The sequence below is a fragment of the Gobius niger genome (assembly GCF_951799975.1).
Source record: "Gobius niger genome assembly, chromosome: 14".
Classification (NCBI taxonomy): Eukaryota; Metazoa; Chordata; class Actinopteri; order Gobiiformes; family Gobiidae; genus Gobius; species Gobius niger.
In genome coordinates this window covers 5,685,293-5,707,653 of record NC_136865.1, presented here as the reverse complement: position 1 = coordinate 5,707,653, position 22,361 = coordinate 5,685,293, and the positions used below count along the sequence as shown (strand labels likewise).

At 42.1% G+C, this 22,361-nt stretch overlaps 1 protein-coding gene across 2 annotated transcripts; it reads right to left on the bottom strand.

The window, feature by feature from the left end:
- Nucleotides 1-1,651: 1,651 nt before the first annotated feature.
- Nucleotides 1,652-21,651, bottom strand: sh3bp5lb (SH3-binding domain protein 5-like, b). 2 transcript variants are annotated; one of them, XM_079571279.1, is made up of 8 exons: nucleotides 21,596-21,651; nucleotides 21,203-21,505; nucleotides 18,898-18,960; nucleotides 18,542-18,670; nucleotides 13,317-13,478; nucleotides 6,119-6,292; nucleotides 4,797-5,009; nucleotides 1,654-2,313 (listed from the first exon to the last, which is right to left on the bottom strand). In XM_079571279.1, the coding sequence occupies exons 2-8, from the start codon at nucleotides 21,476-21,478 to the stop codon at nucleotides 1,924-1,926; spliced, it is 1,407 nt and encodes a 468-aa protein (XP_079427405.1). In that variant the 5' UTR covers nucleotides 21,479-21,505; nucleotides 21,596-21,651; the 3' UTR covers nucleotides 1,654-1,923. The 2 variants fall into 2 exon arrangements, with proteins under 2 accessions (XP_079427406.1, XP_079427405.1); XM_079571280.1 differs by lacking the exon at nucleotides 21,596-21,651 and having other exon boundaries at nucleotides 1,652-2,313; nucleotides 21,181-21,408.
- Between the last annotated feature and the right edge of the window lie 710 nt (nucleotides 21,652-22,361).

The window sequence follows — 22,361 nt, the reverse complement described above, 5'->3', positions numbered from 1 at the left end:
GCAATACTTTAAACAAAGAAACTACTTTAGTTTAGTCATGGCACAAGACTATTCCCGTAGATAAATACAATTAAATTAATAATGAAATTATGTTTGTATATAATAAAATACTAGATAAATAAAGATTCACTATTGGACCATAGAATAAGCTATTTGTGCAGTGTGGTTATTCTCAAGAAAACTCCGGCTGAAAACAGCATGAAATGAGGCTTCAGTCTTTGGACATTATTAACAAACACTTTTAAATAAATAGGCAAAACAAACAAGTAAGGAATAATGTGGCCTTTCAGCGCAATAGGCAGCTTCACATTGTACAAACTCAACCATAAAGATCTGGGACTTTCCTGTCAGGACCAGAGGCACTTACATCAAAGTTCACATCCTGTTTTCAGTTTCAAATATGGTGAAGTATGGCTTTAGCTTTAAAAACATGAAGCAAGGTTTGACATCAGGCCGCGATAAATCAATACAGTATAAATACGGTATAAAAACAAGGATAAGCTGTCAATATGTTTACATTTTCAGCGATGAATTGTGCATTATTCCACTATGTCACTCATGAACAGCAGTCATTCCCAACCAAAACCACAAAGTGATGTTGCTGTAGCGGGATCTAATTAGTATGATCAACTGCCTGCTCTTTGTGATTGCAATTCTAGCGACTGAGGCTAGTTGTGCGGAACATGTTTTTAAATCAGGGCCAGGCGGAGGGCTCGCGGTGAACCAGAGAATTCATTTGTTCTGGCGGAGAATACAAAAGTACTAATTAGCTATTATTACCTTCGCTTCCACTTCCATTTGTGTGGAGTGGGGTCAAGGCAGGTTGCATTATTGAGTTGGGGCGTCTCGTTAACACGAGCTCTATAGAATTCAGCGACCTTCTAGTCTGGTAAGGGAAAAAAAAAACATGCCAGTTAAGACCATTCGAGAATAAATATGAATCGCTTCTGATTAAAGAGGACGGATCTGATTTGTGAAATACAAAACAAGAACTATTTTTACCGACTGTAAACCCGGAAGTAGCTCCGATGCTAAAAACAAATACAGTAGTTATTACCGTACCGTTTTCAATTCTCTTAAAAGAATAAATAAGTGAATAGAATAAAAGAGTGCAGTGAGTAAGTGACAAAGATGTTGTGGCACAAGGTGTATTAAAAGGATCCATTTTAATTAGCATTAGCTTATGTTTTGTGTGTGGGATATTTGTCATTATTAAAACATAAGTCTTTCACTCTGCGATGATTTTGGTCTGACGCACTTCAACAACGTCCTGGAAATAATCACAATTACGAGGGAGGAGCTCGGAGTAGTACCGCTGCTCCTCCACTTAGAGAGAGGGAGCCGTGGTGGCGTGTGAATTAGCATAGCACTAGCCACTTTCGCTCTCCTTCACAGTTCGTCTTTTAGCTGCTTCTTTCCTCTAGTTTTTGGCTTGGCACCTCTGAATAATTTCATGAACTCTTTTTCTCCCACTGACACCTATTTGACCAATCAGTGACCCAAACACACTTTCCCAACTACCGCCTGTGTTTAAGAAAAAAATAAATAGTCTTTTATATTAATTTCAGCAGTTATATATATATAATATATTCTAGAAACAACAAGTATAAAACACATTAATATGACATCTCTTGAAGTTAATTCTATCAACAAAGTTTTGATCCCGATTCCAGGGCTGGGAATCATTGGGTCAGATGAGTGGTTCTCAGTCGGGAGCCAAAAGTGGGTCATGCAACTATTTTCAGGGGGTCGAAAGGCTTTCCAAGGAAACATTTCTACTGAGAAATAAAGGAAGATCTTTCTGGTGATAAGTTGTTTTGATTTCACCTTGAAGGGGTTATTCAATTCTTAAATCAACATTTCACATCCAGTCACTAGTTTGTGTCTTAGTAATGATCGATATGTTAACTTTAACTTAGTGGGCTATAGGCTGACGCTCCGGTGATGCTGTTTGACGAAGCTCTCTTGTTTGTTCTTCCTGACCAGTACGGGCTGCTCCGGCTGGGCCTCCCTGAGCGTTGGCCCCTGGACTGTCCCGTCTGCGCCCCCCAGCCTCGCAGCGGCAGCAGTAGTGATCACAGTGCTGAGCGGCCGGACCGCCCTCCGGCCCCTCTCCTCTCCCCGGACACTGCCGCAGTCGCTCAGCTCCCCGAGGTGCTCCACGGAGTCGCACTTCTCCAGGTCAGAGGCGATGGTCTGCAGGCTGATGACGGACAGGCGGTCGGAGCCCTCCAGCCCCTCCTCCTCTGTCGCCTGGCCCCACCCGCTCTGCCGGTGACGCTCCACCCACTGCTGCGCCCAGTCGCTGTTGGCCTGTAGGAGTGTTACAGTTAGGGCTGAACGACTCGGGAAAAAACTACTACTAATAAATGTATATCAGTTACGGCTGCAACTAACGATTATTTTGGTAATCGATTAATCTACAGAATATTTTTAAGATTAATCGCTTGGCTGTGAAAGGTGCATGGAAATTGTATTTTTTCCAGTTTTTATCACATAGAGCTAAAGTGACGCCGTTTGAGGACATGTTGATGGAGTAAACTTAAAGTAAACGTTTGTACAAGGCTATTTGTGCTAATTCTGCTTTCTGATTGGACGAGACAAAGACAGATATTTATGAAATTTACAATGTACAAAACACTGCAGACCCTAAACTTTAAAAACAAAGTAGGTTTTCATCCAAAATACATAATTTACATGACTTTTTTGCTCTACTTTAGTCTGTGTTTACTAGAAAACGATTAATCGATTACTGAAATGGTTGACAACTATTTTAGTAATCGATTAGTTGTCGATTAATCGATTAGTTGTTTCAGCCCTAATATCAGTCAATCCACATTTACTTCAGTCCACTTGTAAATGTATCCAGAACATTAGCGGGGCTCAAGTCAAACTTCTTCGCCACACGCACTACTGGTGTGGCCTCATTTTTAATTAGTTAAACATACAAATCGGGTTCCTCAAAAACCAACAGTCCAGAGAATTTTGAATGTGTTATTAATGAGGCCATTACGGTCGTGGGCACACTGAATGTGCGAGAGTGAGCAGACATTATGAGGCTTTATGCAAAGAGGCCAAACAAACAGCGCTGCTGAGGCCCAGGGCGGGACACAGAGCAGCGAGACAAGCTTCATTTGTCCACAGTATGAAACGCACACAAACTGTCAGCCAATGCTAACACCAGTGAGGAATACAGCCTGGAGCGGAAACGACCTGGCTAGTCGATCGCTTCTCCCTCGTGTCACATCTGAGTGCAGTTAGGAGTGCGGTCTCGTGCCCGGGAAAAAGTTTTGGTGTGAGTGATAGAGAAGTTTAGGCAGCGCGTGATGCAGCTGTGAGCCGGTGACGAGGAGAGCTTAAAGATGTGCTCTCAGGGCAAAACCATGTGACAAACTACAGCGCCTTCTCAGCTACCCACACAGACATGACACACTTCTTGTTAGGGTAATAAAAAAAAAAATCATAATTTTCAATGAAATACTTTTGTGCTCTCTCGAGAACAATGCCAATGATAGCAGTCATGGAGGAGCCTTTCTTAAAGCAGACAAGGCAAACAAAAGATCGATTGACTTCATGAGTTTTTGCTGGAGGCATGTTGAGGTCAGCTAAAGTGGTAATCAGTCAATATTTATCTCACCTTCACAAATAAACAAATGCTTTTGAAAGAGAGATTTCTTAATGGATATTCCAAATGCTTTTGAAGCAGTTGTTCACAGCCTCATTACTTCCAATTGGGGTATTCCATTTTACATTTAATTCATCATTTTCATGTCTTAAAATGCCCTTTGATCCCAAAATTTGCAAAACTATACTTTTGTGAAGACCTCAAAATCGCGTGATTTGGGTGAAAATAACCATATTGTTTTTCTTATTTTGTCTTATGAATCCCTCATCAAAAAAAATCTTGCGTTACATTTTTCTAATCCTCAGACACTGAACTTTAGTTTGGCACTAATCTTTTCTTCTGCACTTTTTTATTACCCTGGCAGCAAGACCTGTGGTGAGTAACAAAAAATATACTGGCACACTCATGGAAAAAAACAGTGACCTTTTTGGTCCCAGTCTAAAGCCCTGATTAGCTTTAGGGAGAAGAAGCTGAACCTCGGACTGGGTCTCCAAAGATGACTTCAAGATAAAAAAAATAATGTTTTTTTTTCTTTATTTAATATATGAATTTGTCAAGCAATCTAGATTGACATTCATGCCCTGGATTTGATAAGTTTCTGCTTACAGTGCGGGGGAACCGCTGGAGATTATATCACCTAAATTGCTTTTGAGTGTAACTAATAATTCATAATTACATTTCCGACAATTTGGTGTCAGACGTTTCTAATGTCCTTGATTTGCAAGTCTCAAGTCAAACAAGGCAGACAAGTTCATGTCGAGTCAGTGGCAGGAAGCACTTATGTAGAGCAGACAGTGCCTGATACTGTGAGGGGATTATATATACAGTAACGTGCATCTTTTAGTTTTCTTTAAGTTACTGCTGCTTAAGTTGAATCCCCAGGTCATTTTAATAAGTCAAGTCTCAAGTCGTCACATTAGACACTCAAATCTAAGTTGAGTCCAAATCTCAACTTTCAAGTCAACAGCTCTGCAAAAAACATCAAACCAAACCGCTCATTCTATTCTCAATCCCGAATAAACCCAAATAAAGTCATTTTTCTGGCAGCATAACAAAAGCATGTTCCTATAGGCTCATTGACTGACTGTATTTTTGAATTAACCTTTCCCAAACTCTTCTCAGCTCTTCTCATGCATAACGGGATGATCCTGACTCGTAGCCCTGCACCCACCTGGACAGTGACGCTGGCCCGGACCTCCGCCTCGGCTCCCACCGGAGAGCTGCGGCCCCCACAGCCGTCCAAGGGCCCCCTGCTGGCTCGTACGCGGCCTCTCTGCGCATGGATCTGCTCGCTGATCTGCTCCAGGTTCCTGAGGGCCACGGAGTAACGCGTCTTCACTTTGGACACCTGCCCCTCCAGCTGCACCACTTTGGCCTTATGCTCCTGGAAGACACACGTGTAGAACTACTGCATGTCGGGCTGGGGGAGTGTGCGGCGACTGCAGGGGAGGCTTTTAAAATGTCCCGTACTGTAGCTATTTTGTCTGTAGAACTATGGACATTTATTCAGTAAGTCACGTGTTTTCCATCTGCAGCTGCTTCAGTGAGTAACAGTCCAAGGCTTTGAGTTGCAGTTTGCTAAGCCTTAGGGCCATAGATATCACTGTGTAAGCCAACACCAGAGGCCGGTGCATTCTGCAGAGCCAGCATCAGCACAGAGCAGACCCTGGCCTTAAGTAAAGGACGAGTCTGCATCAGCAGACTGCAGCCCGCACCTCCAGCATGAGCTCTGCTACCGGGCCCTGAGCTCCAATAAGGTCTGGGTCTTAGACAGAAGCATCGTAGAGGAGAATTCTTTGAAATTGTACTAATACTTAATCTTTGGTTTTTTGTTTTCTTTTTGAAAGACACTAGGTAGAAACAAACAAAGCTGTTCAAATACCTTACGCGTTTCGACGGACAAGGAACTACTTCCGTCTTCGTCAGAGGCGTCTCCCGACGTGCATGATGCGTCTCTTATTGGGATGTTGTTCTTCCCAGGCGTGGCCACACTGACAGGTTTATTGCTTATGTCAGTGTCATCCCAATAAGAGACGCATCACGCACGTCGGGAGACGCCTCTGACGAAGACGGAAGTAGTTCCTTGTCCGTCGAAACGCGCAAGGTATTTGAACAGCTTTGTTTGTTTCTACCTACTGTCTTTCAAAAAGAAACCAAAAAACTAAAGATTATTACTCAAGAAGACATAATGAATGTAATACTTGAATACGTATTCCGTTTGTCCAATCAGAGTAGTGTATTCTGAATAGTTAAAATACTTTCAAGTTGAGCTGCATTATACAGTATTTATCCTAGAAGAAGGGTCTGTGGGCTAGTGATTTTTTTTTTTGGTGTAATTATATTTTTCACAATAATCTTGGGGTCCCAAACGATTATAAACTTTTTAGTTCTGTAGCTAGCATTGATACTGACTTGGCTTGTGTGGCCATGTTGTGACATCACCTGCATACCCTCTATAATAAAATGTCGGGACTATCGGAGTGCAGGGCTCACCTCCAGGATGTGGTTGAACTGGGCCTTAAGTTCGAAGTAGGGCTTGGACTTGACGATGACCTTCTTCAGGGCCTTCTGTAGGGTCTGGACTCTGGCCTCGGCCTGCTGACACAGCTGGGTGACCCTCTGGTGCTCCCGCTCACTGCGCAGCCGCTCCTCTTCGGCCTCGTTCACCTGCACACGCACATGCACACAAAGCTCAGGGCGGGGTTGGGACTTCTGATCATCGGTGTTTCGCAGGTTGGATAATGTCATGTCTCTTCCCAGCATTGAAGAGCCAGCAGCAGAAAAGCATTTAAATGCTTAGCACTTTCCTGTGAGAGAAGCTCCATGAAACAGTGCAATTTCATTAATATGGAAAAAAAAAAAAAATATATATATATATATATATATATATATATAGGTATGCTAAATTCCAACATGGTCACACAGATGTTAGCTCCGCACCACTGACTCCTCTGCTTAACACAAGCACAGAAATTGTGAAGCCCAATTTTTATACATATGCTAAGGAGCCCAATAGCATTTTAAAAAAAAGAAAGCCAGAATAATGCACAATATAGGACTTTTTTTTTTAAATGCAATGGCTAATGATCTGAAACTGAATGTTTACAAAATGTCTGCAAAAGGTTTTATTTAATATGTCAGTCATGATAATTACTGATAATCGTTCAGTCGTTCATCATTTTTCTAATGTAATGCTTCATCTTTTACCCAAAGCAAGTTGCGTCTCATTGTATTTCATGTTCATTGTGGGATATTTTAAGATTAACACAATGAGTGGCGTTTTTTGGGATGTAGCTGTTGAGTACCAACAATCCAGACCATTTTTCATGATATCTGTAGCACCACGGCGTATTCTATGTTATAGCTATGGACACAAGCTGTGGCTCGTTTGAAAGACAAGAATCTAAGCTCTCAGTTGGTGAAAACAGTTTAATTCCCCGGTTCCTGAGAAAGCTAAGCTAAACAGAGGCTAGTTTTGATCAACATCAACTGATTTTTTTTCTAGAAAGGGAGATGACAGAGGTTTTATGCAACACTCTCCTTTCTGATTAACCCCTCTCTCTCCTCTTTCTCCTCTCTCCTCTCTGGACGGACACTAACATTATGGGAAGAGGCAAATGCCTAAATATCTTGGTTGCAAGTAAATTTTCAACAACAACATTGTAGACACATTTTGAAAATGCACACGCCTGGTTTAAACAGCCTGGTTCTCGGATCGAAGACTTTAACAGGATGTTTCTCAGATTTTGACCATTTAAAAACTCAGAGAAATGTTAAAATCTCAGCTGTTTCGATCGTTTTTCCATGGGAAGCCGCACTGCTTTGTCAAAGGCGCTCCAGAGAGTGAGAGAGAAGCGCCGGCTTTACAGCTGTTCGCTACACAACACCACGCCCCCTCGGACAACAAAAAAGAGACAACGCAATGATATATATGAAATGTCCAGATCGTGAAGTCTTTGATAGTCATTTATTTCAGTTCTGTTCATCACAGAGCTACCAAAATCACACATAAGGTGTATTGCCACTCAATGTGTTAAGTACTGTCCAACTTTTGATTTTGTGACCGTGACAGGCCTATTGGTGAAGCACACATGAATGAAGCAAAACACAAGGTGTGCCTAAGAGGCGCAGACAACATTATGCGACAATCGAAAGCCACAGAAAGTCAACGGAGCATAAACCCTCTCCTGATAAATATGCCGACATTCACTCACCAAATCTCAAAGCCACTGTCTCCTCGCAGTGGTGCACACCCCCATGAAACAAGCGCCCCTGAAATGTGTGCTTGGAATACCTTGGGGTATATTTAGCTCGCTTTGGGCACACGGCACCCCCTCCTAAACAGACAGCTTTTCTTCTGAGCTGTCATTTTCATTTCGAGTCGGGAATGGGTAAGGATGGAAATGTCTCCCAAAATCTGTCGCAAATGGACTCATGCACCAATTCAAGTGATCTGCCCTACAAACCTGGTATGAATGGGATTATATTTTATGATGGTGGCAGCAAGTGATATTTAAGGCTTTTAACGGAATCATCATTTTTGATGAATTTCTGGAGTTAATAATTGGGCAATCCCTTTTTTCACAGCCGTTGTGCCCTCATCTTTACTTTTAGTGACCTTTCAGTGACAGATTCTTCAAAAACCTAAGCGAGTACGTGTTATTGTACCTGCCCACACTGCAAAAAGGTGCCTTAAAATGTAAGCAATCAATATTTACAGAGAGAAGTCCATTAAAACCTGTTTAGGAGCAGAAAAAACACAACATGAACAGAGCAGATCTCCTTTAAGTCTCTCATAGAGCCCAAGTTACCACAGTAACTGCGGTCAGAGTGACGGTGGAGCCGTGTCTTGGAATGGAAGCTTATTTGTACAGTGCTTTTTACAGGACACAAGTCACCCAAAGTGCTTCACGTAGTGTAGGAGATTTGTTCCTCATTCACTTCACATGCGGTGCTGGTAAGCACCGCCAGAGTTTCCCCTGGGGTGGACTGACCGCACACATCTATGCCAACCACCAATCATTCACACGCACACACACTATTGTACATGTTTTTAGTGGTAGGGGAAACCGGAGTCCCCGGAGGAAACCTATGCAGGGAGAACAGCCTGTCCTGTCATTAGCATCATTTTAATCATATTCAACAAAAATGCTCTTGATATAGAACAGAATACCGGAAGGATCTTTAGTTTTCCTATTCAAAATTTGAAATTATTTTTTATTATGTTCTATTTTAGCTTGGTCAAAAATTGGCTGCCCCTTTTCCTTGATGTCAGTGCTTTGTTTAGCCTGGGATTACCCATGCTGCTTTGCGCGCTCGGATCACTTCAAACTACTCAGCAGCCTGGAGACCAAGGCCGAAGTCATGGATTTGGACCAATCACAGAACGGAGAGGGACGGCAAGACGATGATGCGCTATTCGACAGAGACGGAAGCTTGTAGTTTGTTTACGAATCCAACATGACAGCAGCAGACGCGACGCCATCTTTCCATCAAGCTGAAGCCTGTGTTCTAAATAGTTTAGCTCAAAAGTTTATCTTAAAAGAAGAACAGCATGCTTCTACATATCGTCAGCCACATAGCATAACTGCCTAAATCATTTCAATGTTGATGACTCAGGCAATGATGCTATGTGGTTAACGATACGTCATCAGGTACAATGATGTGATTGGCTGTGGCTACGTGCAGACGTATATGATAGACATTCTCGCCCAATAAACGGCTATGGATGATTGTAAACCACACCTCTCCATGCAAGAAAATGAATAGGTGGTTCCCAGACTAAATATAATTTTGGCCAGGTTATGCTTTGTTGGTGAAAAATATCGAAGAAATCTATTAATAATTAACAATATGGTCAGGTGCTCATTGGAGATTGGGCGATTCCTTGTGAAAGATGTGTGGTCTGGTCTGCCAGATGAATTAAAGCAGACGAAAAATTCCAAGGCACTATAATGATTTATATTCATACTCAGGGTATTTACTCCATCTCTTTAGTGTACTGCCGTCAGGTAGGAGACTGCAGAGTCTCCGGGCCAGGGCCAGCCGGCTGAGGAACAGCTTCATCCACGAGGCAGTCAGGAAGATAAACTCTGCTTCCACCTACTTACTGACTGTAATCTACTCCAGCCCCTCAAGGACACTGAACTCTGACCCCTCAAAATAACACCATAACTAGAATGTATGCGAATATGCCACTTCAATGGAAATGCTGACGTCTTTCTGATGTATGTTTCCAGACAAATCTGCACGATAGTTCATTACCCAGTGTCTACAGCCTGTTTACGGGAACAGAAGTGAAAGCTCCTCCAGCCCTGACATCTGTCTGCACCTCATCAGCCCGCTCCAAACACGCTCAGAATAGAGTGACAATGCATAATCCTCTACAACATGCTATTTTAGGAGTCAACTGTACGGGTGACAGGATGAGCAGGGGAACGCATTTGCTGCAACACATTGAATATTTATAACTGAAGTACTTATTGGTAATAGGTCGCAGACGCATAATATTTTAGTCTGACTGTCAGTTTAGTTGGATATAATGTTAAACAACGAGAAATAGATGCCACATGGTGAAGACAAAGGGCCACACAGTCGTTAGTAGCGACTGAGCAGAAATTTAAAATGGTGGAATTAGCAAAGGGAAAACAATATCCTTGCATTCAGCAAAATGTCCTGTGTAAACGCATTTGTGTAAACCTGCTTACACAAACATCGGGCTTCTCTAATATATGAATGCTCTCTAGACATGTTTAAATATGTACCAGTAATTAAATATGGATATACAAACATCAAATGTGACTGCAAGGGTCATTAAAGGGTCAGAAAGCCCGGCACTCGGCCCTCAGAATTGATAATGTCCACGTCAAGTCACATGATTATGTTTTTGGCTTTTGAACTTGAAGAGTCAAATAGATTTGTAGAGAAATATATATACATACTTTTACTACATATAATAATATATGATAATAATACATGTGCTGAAAAGAATACCTATCAAAATAGTTACTTAATAAAGGGAATAGAAAATCATTTGTAGTTGCAACATTTGTATCTGTTGTCGTGTCTAGTGCTGCCGCATGCAGAGGCACGATCTTTCACCCCAAAAATCATCAGAATGCTTTTGGGTATCGTTGCATATTATCTTACATTTTATAGGCAGTACAGAAAAAAAGATGTATTAAGAACATTTGAAGGAGGCGGTATTACGCAAAACTGAAAAGCCCGACCGATATATCGGGCCCAGCGTGATAGAGACTTCCGGTTTCATGCACTGGAAAGGGCTCAGAGGAGCGGAGAAATTCCACGGTGAAAATTGGTCACCAGTTTGTTCACCTATTTTACATAATTTATGTTTTAGGCTTTTGTGTTTAATTTCGGAACCATAAGAGACAGAGGGCCCGATCTTGTGTCTCAAAACGCAGACGATAGCGTGACATTTTGTGATCTTGCCACTCCAGACTTAGCGCATTTAAGTGGGTGGAGAAACTCATTTTCCTCCAACCAGATCGACTCCGTGGCCGAGAGAGGGGTTATGGGGGAGAGGGGGGTGAACATGTGCTTCTGTTTTGTTTCGCGTTCACGCCAAGCGCGGGCCGATCTGCGCCACATCGGACGCTGTAGCTCTTTTCTCTCTAGACGTGAACATGGTTTAGCTCACGATGGGGTAAATAAAGTTTTTAGTTTGACCTGTGAGAGCCTAAGGCTTAAGAAAGAACGCAGGACAGCGCACTGTAAACGAGGAAGTGAATGTCAGCGTGTTCCCATGGGTGCAGTCACCTCCTCTTGTGACGCCCCCTCACAGGTGGAGGGGGCGAATGGAGCACATAGCTCCACCACTCGGAAAATAATTTCCTAAGAGCCTGCCCCCCTCTGTGCGCCACCGCAGGATCTGGCCCAGAGACTTGCTGTTTTTGTGTTTGATCTACAGATTTTTGTCTTTCAAACAAGCTCCCTCTGAAGTACCTACTAAACATACATTTACAGCGCCCCCTGCTGTCACAGTTCAACACTGACACATTTAGAAGCTTCATATTAGATTATAGACCAAACATTGTTCAAAATATTAGCCAAAAATATCAGTTGTGCATATCGGCATTGGCCAATCAAAATCCCCCAAAAATCGACATCAACCTCAGGAAAACCTTTAATATAATACTAAATGTTACTAAACTAAAGATTATTACTTAAAATATCGGCCATGCCAACCCCCTTCATATCAGTATCGGACCCCAAAAATCCACATCGGTCGGGCCCTACTTTTTACTAAAACATACCTGGAGCTGTGTGTCGAGCTGCATCCAGTGTCTGTTCTTTGCATTGTGGCAACAGCTCCCAAAAAAGTTCCCCTTTTTTCCTAAAAAAGCTCCTCCTGAGGTTCTACATATCCAGGAAATACTTTCCTCACCTCTTCATCTCTCACTAAGCTTAATCCTTTCATTGCAAAGTAAAAACACTCACCAAGGCTTAGGGATTTGTGTTGTAGTTATCTTTATTGAAACAGCTGCCCAGCGAATGGGAGCAAGAGGAGGAGGCGGAGCTTATTTCATCTCACATAGAGGACCAGGAATTGGATATTTAGTTTCAGCTGTTTTAAATCGATATGTTTTTTTTTCCAACAAAGTGCAAAATAGTGATAAAGATGTGTTTGACACTTTTACCTGCAGAAAGGAAAATAAAATAATAAATAGCCATGTTTTATTCAAGCTTTTACTACTACTTTACACGCCTTAGCCTTGATGTTTTTTGTAGTATAACTTAAAATAACTCACGTGTTTAGACTTTATATTTAGGCTCTTTCAAATGAATTCAGCCCTAACATACTCTATGTGTGCAGATGTGCGGAGATGATCAAAATGAACCCAGTGGCACTGCCAGAACTTCAAAAACACAGAAGCATCAATTAATCAAAACAATCTTTAACATGAACTGCATTTCTAAGCCTCCGTGTGCCCCTATGGCCAACGACTGAAATCTTTATTCAAACACATGCACCGAACAGCTGCACAGTGGTAAATCTCTCTGCTAACCACTTGACAGTCATGACAAGCAAATCGAGCTCTTTGATATAGGGCCGGGTGATGTATGTTTCTGAAATTCACATGGCTTTGGCGCTCCGGACGCCATCAATCACCTCCGCCACAGCAGCAGAGCGACCTTTAAAGTTTAGCAAAGAAACCGGGATCTTTTCCAAACACGCCTCTTCTCAAACACTAGCGGAATTACTCAGGCAAAAGTCCGTCCTTGTCCTCAGCTGACACCGACGGGCTTCATCGTTCAGTTTGAAGCGGGGACGAGACGCTGTTTGGAGTGCTTTGCTTTTGGGCATTTAGTGAACATTTCAAACACATACAGATCACTATCCTAATTGCGCTGGATAGAAATTGGTTTTGTTTCAGTCGATATATTTGATCAAATAGCTGCTCACACTTCATTTCAGCACAGAAGTTGTAGGTTTTGGACTGGCCTGGATAGTCTCTAGACTTTACACTGGGCGGCCTGAGTTAGAATGAGCGTATCATCAGTATTTTCTTTTCACACTGAGCAGCCTCACACATAAGACATCATAAGATAACATGTTCAACGTCACATAGCATCTCCTAATGCATTGAAAGAAAGGCGCTGATGAAGAAACCTGGTGTTGTGAAGCTAATGTGAAATGGTACATGGTCTGTTTGAAGGCCTGATGTACCTTGGAGGTGGCGTGGTTGAGCATCTCCTGCCAGGTGGGGTCCATGGTGTTCCTGTCGGCCAGCAGCCCCTGTTCAGCCACATACACCATCTCCCGGGCCGCGGTGTGCATGGACACGGCCCGCTCGTACCGCAGCGCCGCCTTCTGGGTCTCCTGCTGGGCCTGCAACAATGCGACGACGAGCAATCCGGAATTACAGGGAGTAAGAGGAAAAGTGACAGGCAATGCTTCACCTCAGCCTCCCCTCACCTCATTCACCATTATTACTGTCCACACCTCAGGAGGAGGCCGGTTCTCTAACAAATCTATCTTCATTGTTCACTGCAGCACTGGCTCATACCTATAATGCTTTACATAATAGTATTAATGGATGGTTATGTAACATTGGTTTCACAGAGGAGCACAGAAAAGTCCCTGTTGTATTGAATACAGCGACTTTTGCATTTTAATGATGCTTCTTTGTGTAACAGATTAATTTGATCAGGGCTATTTCGCAGGCAGTGTAAGTGTAATTTAGACAATGGACTGTGCTGTTTCCTTTTCATAAAATAAAGGTCAACTTTGCTGTCTGTTCTGCAAATATATATATTTTTTAAACATAGCAACCTAATTATAAATCTGCAGGCTATGGTTCTATTATGATTAAGATCGATTATTTTTAAATGAAGGGTATGAGCAATTTATTTGGAGAAATTTAAACATGAACTACTTCTGTCGCCAGATGTGAGACAAATCAAATAAGTTTTACTAAGACGTAGCATTTTCAATTCGGATTTAGTCACAGACACAACACATCTTTCAATCTTTACAGAATGTGTACATATATCAAGTCAATAAACCAGCCAAAACGTAGAATGAGCTCCACCCTTTAAAGGAACAGGCCACCGTTTTTCCACACTGAGATATGTTCTTACATGAGCTCAGACGAGTTGATGCGTACCTGTCTGGTCTTTGTGCGTGTGCTCAGTCCCGCAAAACAACCAAAGATGTTGTTAGCATTTGGCCTCACACAGTATATTCCTATAGCTCCAGACGGGGGTGAAGTTAGAAGCGACCACACTCTTCCACGGGCACAAAGACCAGACAGGTAACTCGTCTAAGCTCAGGTAAGAACATATCTCAGTATGGAAAAACGGTGGCCTGTTCCTTTAAGGCTGTTTGTGGATCACCAACAAACTTGTGGGAGGAGTGATTTGTGAAAGTGGGAGGCTGACCAGGCTACCAAAAGGTAAGTTTAACATAAAGTGGACATTATTGGGCACTAATGAGTAGTGACAAAAGAGGAGTGAGAAACTGGGATGGTCAGGATTTTGAGTTGTTCTGGAGCGACCTCTGCAGGCAGTAATAGGAACGACACGTTACAAAATATCTGGGAAATACAAATCGGAGCGCTTCAGCTGCAGAAGAAGAGGAAACGACCAAAAATGAACAAAATTGTAAGATACTAACATGAGGAGAGTGAGAGAAATTTCAAAAGTAAACGATCAAGCTTCCTCCCCCCGATTGTTCATGTTGGGTTGGCTTACTTCACACTAAATTATATGCATTCTACTCAAATGAACTAGAATACTACTCAAGGTTGTTTTGGACAAGGGAACAACGTGGAATAAGTGTAATAAAAAAAACAAAAACTGATTACAATACATTATGAGTTATTGTTTGATTACAATGGAAGCAGAGACGATCCATTTTCTTTTGAATCCCCTGGTCCTTGTGCAGATACAATGACGTGACTGTGTTTACAAATGTATGATTCCACACCACAGCGGCGTCTAATACTTGAGATGAATACTCGGCGACTTGCTTCATTGCTCTTAATTAAGACCCATTAGCCCCATTACATTTGCAGATGCCTTCATGGCGAGCTGATTAAAAGCCTGCCATTTAGCGCCACTCGTGTGCTCATTTCTGCGCTGATAAACTATTCTTAGACACAACAAAGAGGAGACACGGAGGCTGTGGGCAGACTGTAATTTGTGATGGGAATGAATGGCGTAATTATAAGGCTTTAGAAGTTTACAGCAAGACAGGGATTCGTGCGAGTTTCGCGGCTTGTGGTTAGGATGCACAAAGCAAAGAGGTGCGTTCTTTGTCTCTGTACACGCCCTGAGGAAGAACGATCGCAGTTGAGTATCTCGGGACATTAAAAGCTGTTTTTTCTTTATCTCTAAAAGCTCTCAGAGAAAGAATTGAAACTACAGCTGCATGTTGACACTGTGTCGGATTACTGGAGCAGAAACAAGATTTAAATAAGTTTACAACAGTTGGTCATAACGATGAGGAATTTAAAGACAAATGCAGCAAGTCTCATTAAATGCTCCCTGGACTTTATTCTTTTACTGATTGAAGAAGCAAGGAAACAAAAGACTTAACCCCTTAACTCCCACCTGAACCGAGCACATTTTCTCCAGTTTGGCTTTACCCCAGTCCAAAAGCTTCTGGAAAAAAGCTGTGAAAATAGCAACAAAACTGAGACGAAAACAATGATGGAAATGTGACAAAAAAGTGACAAAATGTGACAAAAAAATTGCCAAAATATGACAAAAATTTGATAAAAAATTGATTAAAAAAATTCAAGAAAAAATGACAAAAAAATGACAAAAAAGTTACAAAAATGAGTTGAATACCCAACAAAAAAAAATGATGGCAAAAAAAAATCTGTTGACGTGAGGAAAAAGATCCTTTCGGTTCAGGCGGGAGTTAAGAGGTTAAAGGCAGCCTTGACTCAAGCTGAAACAGAGAAAACCAGATCTACAACTGAGAAGAAAGTACAAGATGATGTGGACAAACTGTTCGTTAAATTAAGACAAACAAAATAATTTAAACTCAAAGTTTAGGTGATCTGGAGGATTATATGAACGGCACCGCATACACCTGGGGCAAGAGATTCCAAAAGAGAAGAACCGTTTCTTTCAACATCCCGAGCACAAGAGAGGAGAATGATGAAAGGTCCACAGTGACGTGCAGGACCACCATCTCCCTGCAGGGATGTCTCACAGTCGAGTCATGCTTTGAAAATCTCTGCTACAGTGGAAACTCTTTCTGAGAGCTAACACAAACTTGGAATGGTTGTAGTATGATAGTCTGAGGAAAAAATGTCAGATAATATTATTTATTGGTTTAATTGATTGGGACAGTGCATGTTGATGAACAAGGACACTCTCATTCTTACTGGCCTAGTGTGCATGTTTTTAGTGGTAGGAGAAACCGGGGAGAACACTTTCCGTACAATGTTTCTTGTACAAGTAACAAACAAAACATTATTCTTCAGAAGGGTCTAAATGGAGGCAATAAAAAAACAACTGCCTGCACCACCATGTATGAGGCACAGTCACATGCTCTTTGCAAAGGAGATCAAATAGTACAGGAAAGCACTTTGAATTACTTAGTGTGCAATATGTGCCCTACAAACTCACTACTCCACAGTACGTGTTGTGAGGAGCGTCCGGATTCTGCGGCGCTGACTGGTGAGATAATGGATGTCGCCGTCTGCCTGATGAGCTGGCCTTTGTTGATGCTGTACACAGGTGGGAAATTGCCACTAAAGAACGGTTCGATGGTCAGCTCTATTTAGTTGGGCCATCAGCCGACACAGCGGGCGCCTTTTTGACTTTCTGTCTGTCTTTTCAGTCCTGTCTCCTCTTCCGCTCTCAAAACGCCGGCCTACACTTACACGTCTCACAGAGTGATCCATGACGTCTTTTAAAGTCCAGATCAGTCATCAACCTTTATCAAAACTGTTTCTGTGTGGTTTAGCATGTTAGCCTGCCACCATTGTTGACATTAGAATTTCAACTGCCTGCCTTTTCGCCTCGGTAGATATTTTTTAACTAGATCTTAAAATACATGGGGCCAGATCTTGTGGCGGCGCACGGGGCGGCGCAGGCTCTTATTTTCCGAGTGGCGGCGCAATATGTACCATTCGCCTCCGCCACCTTTGAGGGGGCGTCACAAGAGGAGGTGACTGCACTGATGGGAACACGGCTGACATTCACTTCCTGGTTTACATTCCGCTGTCTTGCGTTCTTTCTTAAGCCTTAGGCTCTCACAGGTCAAACTAAAAACTTTATTTACCCCATCGTGAGCTAAACCATGTTCACGTCTCGAGAGAAAAAGAGCTACAGCGTCCGCTGTGGCGCGGATCGGCCGCGCTCGGCGTGAACGCGAAGTAAAACAAAAGCACATGTTCACCCCCCACTCCCACACAACCACTGTCCTGGACGCGGAGTCGATCTGGTTGGAGGAAAATGTGTGCGTCTCCACCCACTTCAATGCGCTAAGTCTGGAGTGGCAAGATCACAAAGTGCGCCCCGACTGAGCGCAAAATGTCATGCTATCGTCTCCGTTTTGATGCACAAGATCGGGCCCATGAAGTTCAAGGGGTATTTCCTTAAGACATGCAATATTTCGCTATAAGTTAGATGCCAAAAATGCCAGAGCAAAGTGTTCGATTGATTGTTGTGGTGAATTATAAAAAAATCATATTAATTCAGAAGTGTGCAGTACATTTAAAAAACACAGGCTCAGGATAAGTGACAAAATATTAAAATAGAGACAAGGATTATATCAGAAAATTGGGAACTGTTTGTCTTCCTTCTCAGTGGATGTTTGTTTGTGATGAATAAAATATTACTTGGCAGTAAAAAAAAAAAAAAAAAAAATATATACTGAGGGTGACTGTTATATTGCAGTGGAATAATCCTAAAAAATGGTATCAATTTGAAACACATTTCAGTATGTTAATTTAATCTTAATTTAACATAAACACAATTTTACCGGACAGGTAGATTTTGTGGGCGGGCGAGTGAAAAGTAAATGCTACAAGTGCCTCAAAATGCTTAATGTCAAGCCCTGCCCTGGGACATTACTTCTCGACAAAATCAGCCAACAGCAACACTGTCCTGTTTACCTCACAGCACTCCCATAAAGATAAGGTTTACGGGATCAGCACCTTGGACAGCTCCATGGACACAGAAAACAACAGTACCTGTGAGTCTGCTGTGATTGAGATGGACTTCGAGAGCTTCCCATGTTTTTGGATATTATCATGTTAAAAAGTGATGGCTGGCTTGTTGTGTTATATTGGATATTTTGAAGATAGTTTCCTCAGTTACAAAACACAGTCCAATTACTAATCATTACTATATTTCATAATTTGATGTACTATGTGTGTACTGCTGTCCATTTTGCCTGGAGTGCACCTTAGTATCAGCTAAAAGTCCCACCTCTTTGGCCAGTCTGCGCGCCTCATAGTAGGGCCGAGCTTTCTCGATGGACGTCCCGAGCTGAGAGCCCTGGGCGTTGAGCTTTCGGGCCGAGTCTGTCAAGATCCTCCTGTAGCTCGACCGCGCGTCCTAGAGAGGGCAGAAAACATTCAGATGCACCTTTTTCTTTACAAATCTAAAAAGAACACATCAATCCATCGCTTTAAGCATTATATGAACTGGCTACAGCAGCTTAAACGTTTATATGACAATAAAGCACTGTTACTTTGTACGAAGACAACATTATTACTATTCCTGGAGAGACTCAATAATGTCCACTAAAGTTATGATGAGAGCAGAGTAGTAAACCTGCTCACATCCAGCTGCAGCTCCAGTTTGTTGATCTCTTCACTGGCCTGGTTCAGGTGCTCCAACTCCTCCTATTGTCACACACAACATGAACAACTCATTTATGATTCAAGAAATAAAAGATCCATTTTATTTCATAATACACACAATTCTAAGGAATGGGCTCCTGCCTGAGACAAGGAAGTCCAATCCATCAATGTTCTGCATTTTCTCAGAGGCAAAGACGAATATTACAGTCATTATAGCATAAAACTAGCCCAAAAGTAATCCTTACATTTTGGGTTTGAAGCGGAAAGCAAGAGAACGTCTTCAAACAGATTATGAGTTTGTAACAGAAAATATACAAACTCCAACACGGCAGGGTTGGGCTGGCATTGTTTCAGATGGTTGAGTGGATTGTCCTGTAACCGGGGGTTTGGCTGTAATAATTCCAGTTCCCACTGGAGCCGACTGTAGTTACTGTATGTCCTTGGGCAAGACACTTAACCTGCCTTAACCATGTGAGTGTGTGATGGTGCAGATTAGGAGCCTCACTTCTGTACTGTATTGTCAGAGTTGGTTCTGTTTTATTTATAGGATCCCCAGTCACACAGTCAAGCTGTCCTTATTCTTCCTGGGGTCCAAGAGTCGAGGCCAGTCTCACATCTTCATGAAGACTGTTCCACATTTTAGCTTCATAAAACTGACACGCAGCCTCATCGTGTTTAGTATTGACTCTGGGACCAGCAGGGTGCTTTGTTTCAAGACCGTGAAGAAACTTGTAACAAACAGAGCTGTTTTTATTTTATTCCCAGAATTGTCCAGAATTGTAGAATAACACTTTGGGAAGCTTAAAGCACAATACAAGTGTAAGCCATAACTAATGTTGATTAACCCTTAATAACACCTTTAACAAAGTTACGTTAAGGGAGCTTCCACACAAAAATGTGCTTGTAACTTTAGAGAGCTAAAACTCAATGACGGAACACTTTTTTTAAAACTTTCTTTGTCATTTTGGAGGTTTTTGAACTGGTATTTGGACAAAAATTATTATTGGAATTCTACAGTCGTCTCCACATCACCCTGTATACAGCTGGTCATCAAGTCTGCAAATGTCCCTTCTTTTTGTACAAACACTGGTTCAAAAAGCTCTAACTCTGCCTTGCCACTTCCTTAACACTTCCACAGACTCACTCTGATGCAGAAAGTCACAAAATAAAGTGCAAAATTCAGAAACAATGATGTAATGCAGATGTTTATGATATTTGTGACCGTTTACTCATATTGGAAATACAGCCATATTCTTTCTCTTGCCAAACTAGGTAAAAATGTAAAGCTGTGTCAGGGCGTTAGTTTGAAGCCTCAAGGTTCAGAAAATATGCAAAAGTTTGAAATGACATTTTGAATCTGTTTTATAGAAGTGTTTTGAAAAATTGTGATTATAAAGTCTATGGAGTCAAAGGGCCCACAATGGAAATCCATTTTAGTGGCTTTGCGACAGAAAGTTGGCAATGAAAGGGTTCAAATATTTAAAAAAGTTGTTTGACTAAAATTGCCACTACACAAACACATTTCAACTTAGAAACAAATTCTTCGGGTCATATTTCACAGACATCAGGCCACATCAGCCAGACCAGAAATTTACCATTTTGGATTTGAAATTTTAAAAATATAAAAAGCTTTGTGTTTTTTTGAACATGCACTGTAGTAACTTTGGGTCAGAAAGTTGGCAATAAAAGGGTTTAAACATAATGAAAGTTATATTATTTTTATATGTACGGAAGCGGAGAGTCAGAACTTCAAAATAAACAAAAGCAAAAAGAAATATTGTTTCTTCATGGAGTTATAGCTCTCTAATGTCTAATTTTTTTATGAGTATTTACTTACAAACGATTAGGGTAAAAATCCAAATGACATCAAATTATTTTAGATCAACAAAAAATACATCCCTTTAAAACTTCAGTCAATTGGCTTAAAAAATGTAGGAGTTTTACAAAAGTCCAAAAGCACAAACATGTGCTTGGGTGATTAAGGGTCACTTAATGTATAAAATCTCTTTAAATTTATGTTCCTAACATTTATGTGAAGCAGTTAAACTATTTCACTCATGTATTATCGTAACTAGCACCTGAATATTACAAAAATCCCCATGTATCCAAAGAACCCACGACAAACTCCTTGTTAATTATTAAACCTTCTTTCCCACTTGCACAAAATGCCGAGATTTTCGGTCAGCCGAGCACTATTAGAAACACCCTATTAGCACGTGTTAGCTGCGGTCATCCCTCCTCCAGAGTAAACAAGTATTAAACCTGTGCATCTGCATCGTCATGCCTGTATTCTCGGGTCCAGCTCCTCTTCGTACTTCCCTTCATCCTCCGAGACCTTCCGTGCCTCTCCATCCTCCTCCCCCGCTGCCCTCGCCTCCTCCGCCGCGGGGCTGCCTCCTTCTCTCCGCTTCGACATCGCGGTGGTGGTCGCGCCCCCCTGCAGCAGCTGCTCTTGTCCGCTCCTCTTCTTCGCCTCTTCCCCGGGGGTCTCCTCACGCACCCCGGCCGACGGAGCGCACCCCTCTCCCGCAGAAGTGTCACGCGAAGCCCCGGGCTCCATCGAGGGCCTGTAAAGAGCGCCCGGCCGCTTGTACGAGAAATAGAAAACCGCTATGAAACTTATTAAACATTTATTATTGTACAAGCCTTAAGGATAATGATAAAAGGCTGAAGTTACCTCGACTCACATGATGCTAACTTGCACCCTGAGCTGTTAGCTGTTAGCTGTTAGCCTTTAGCCCGACTCCTTCAGCATCACGTCTGCACGCTCTGCCCCGCGCGCATCACATTCACTGTTATTGATGCAAAGAAAGTGGCGATTGTTTTGTACCGGGGGCATCACGTACTTGCACTGCCCTAAGTAATAAAAAACAAAAACAAAAAAAACAAAACAAAGATTAATTATTGTGAAAATACACATCAGTGACAAAATAAAATACAAAACATTAAAATTATTGTAATATGAAAAACTAGTCACAACGGGGAAAGATTGGGATTAAGCACCCTGGACAGTGACACAGCCCATCCAAAAAGATATCCGATCCTCACTTGACCATCTGTGTTGCTGGGTTTCAGGTGACATCACAGCGTTCTAAAGGCCTATAATATTTAATGAGGTGGGGGGCAGGTAAAATGATTTTGTTTTTGAGGAGATTTTTGGTACAGAGAGATCAGGGACCCAGTCAATGATATTAATGATCCATCCATCCATTTTCTTCCACTTTTCCGTTGCCGGGTCATGGGGGCAGCAGTTGGAGCTGCCCATATCACATTGCCCCTATGGCTCCTCCTGCAGGTGGTGGGTCCACAGAAGGACGGCCTCATGGTTCAAACCGGGCCTGTCTCTCATGAGGAGCTTCTGAACCGCTCTTTGTCTGACCCGTCACCGAGGACCTGTTTGCCATGGGAGATCCTACCAGGGGCACCAAGCCCCCGACAACAGA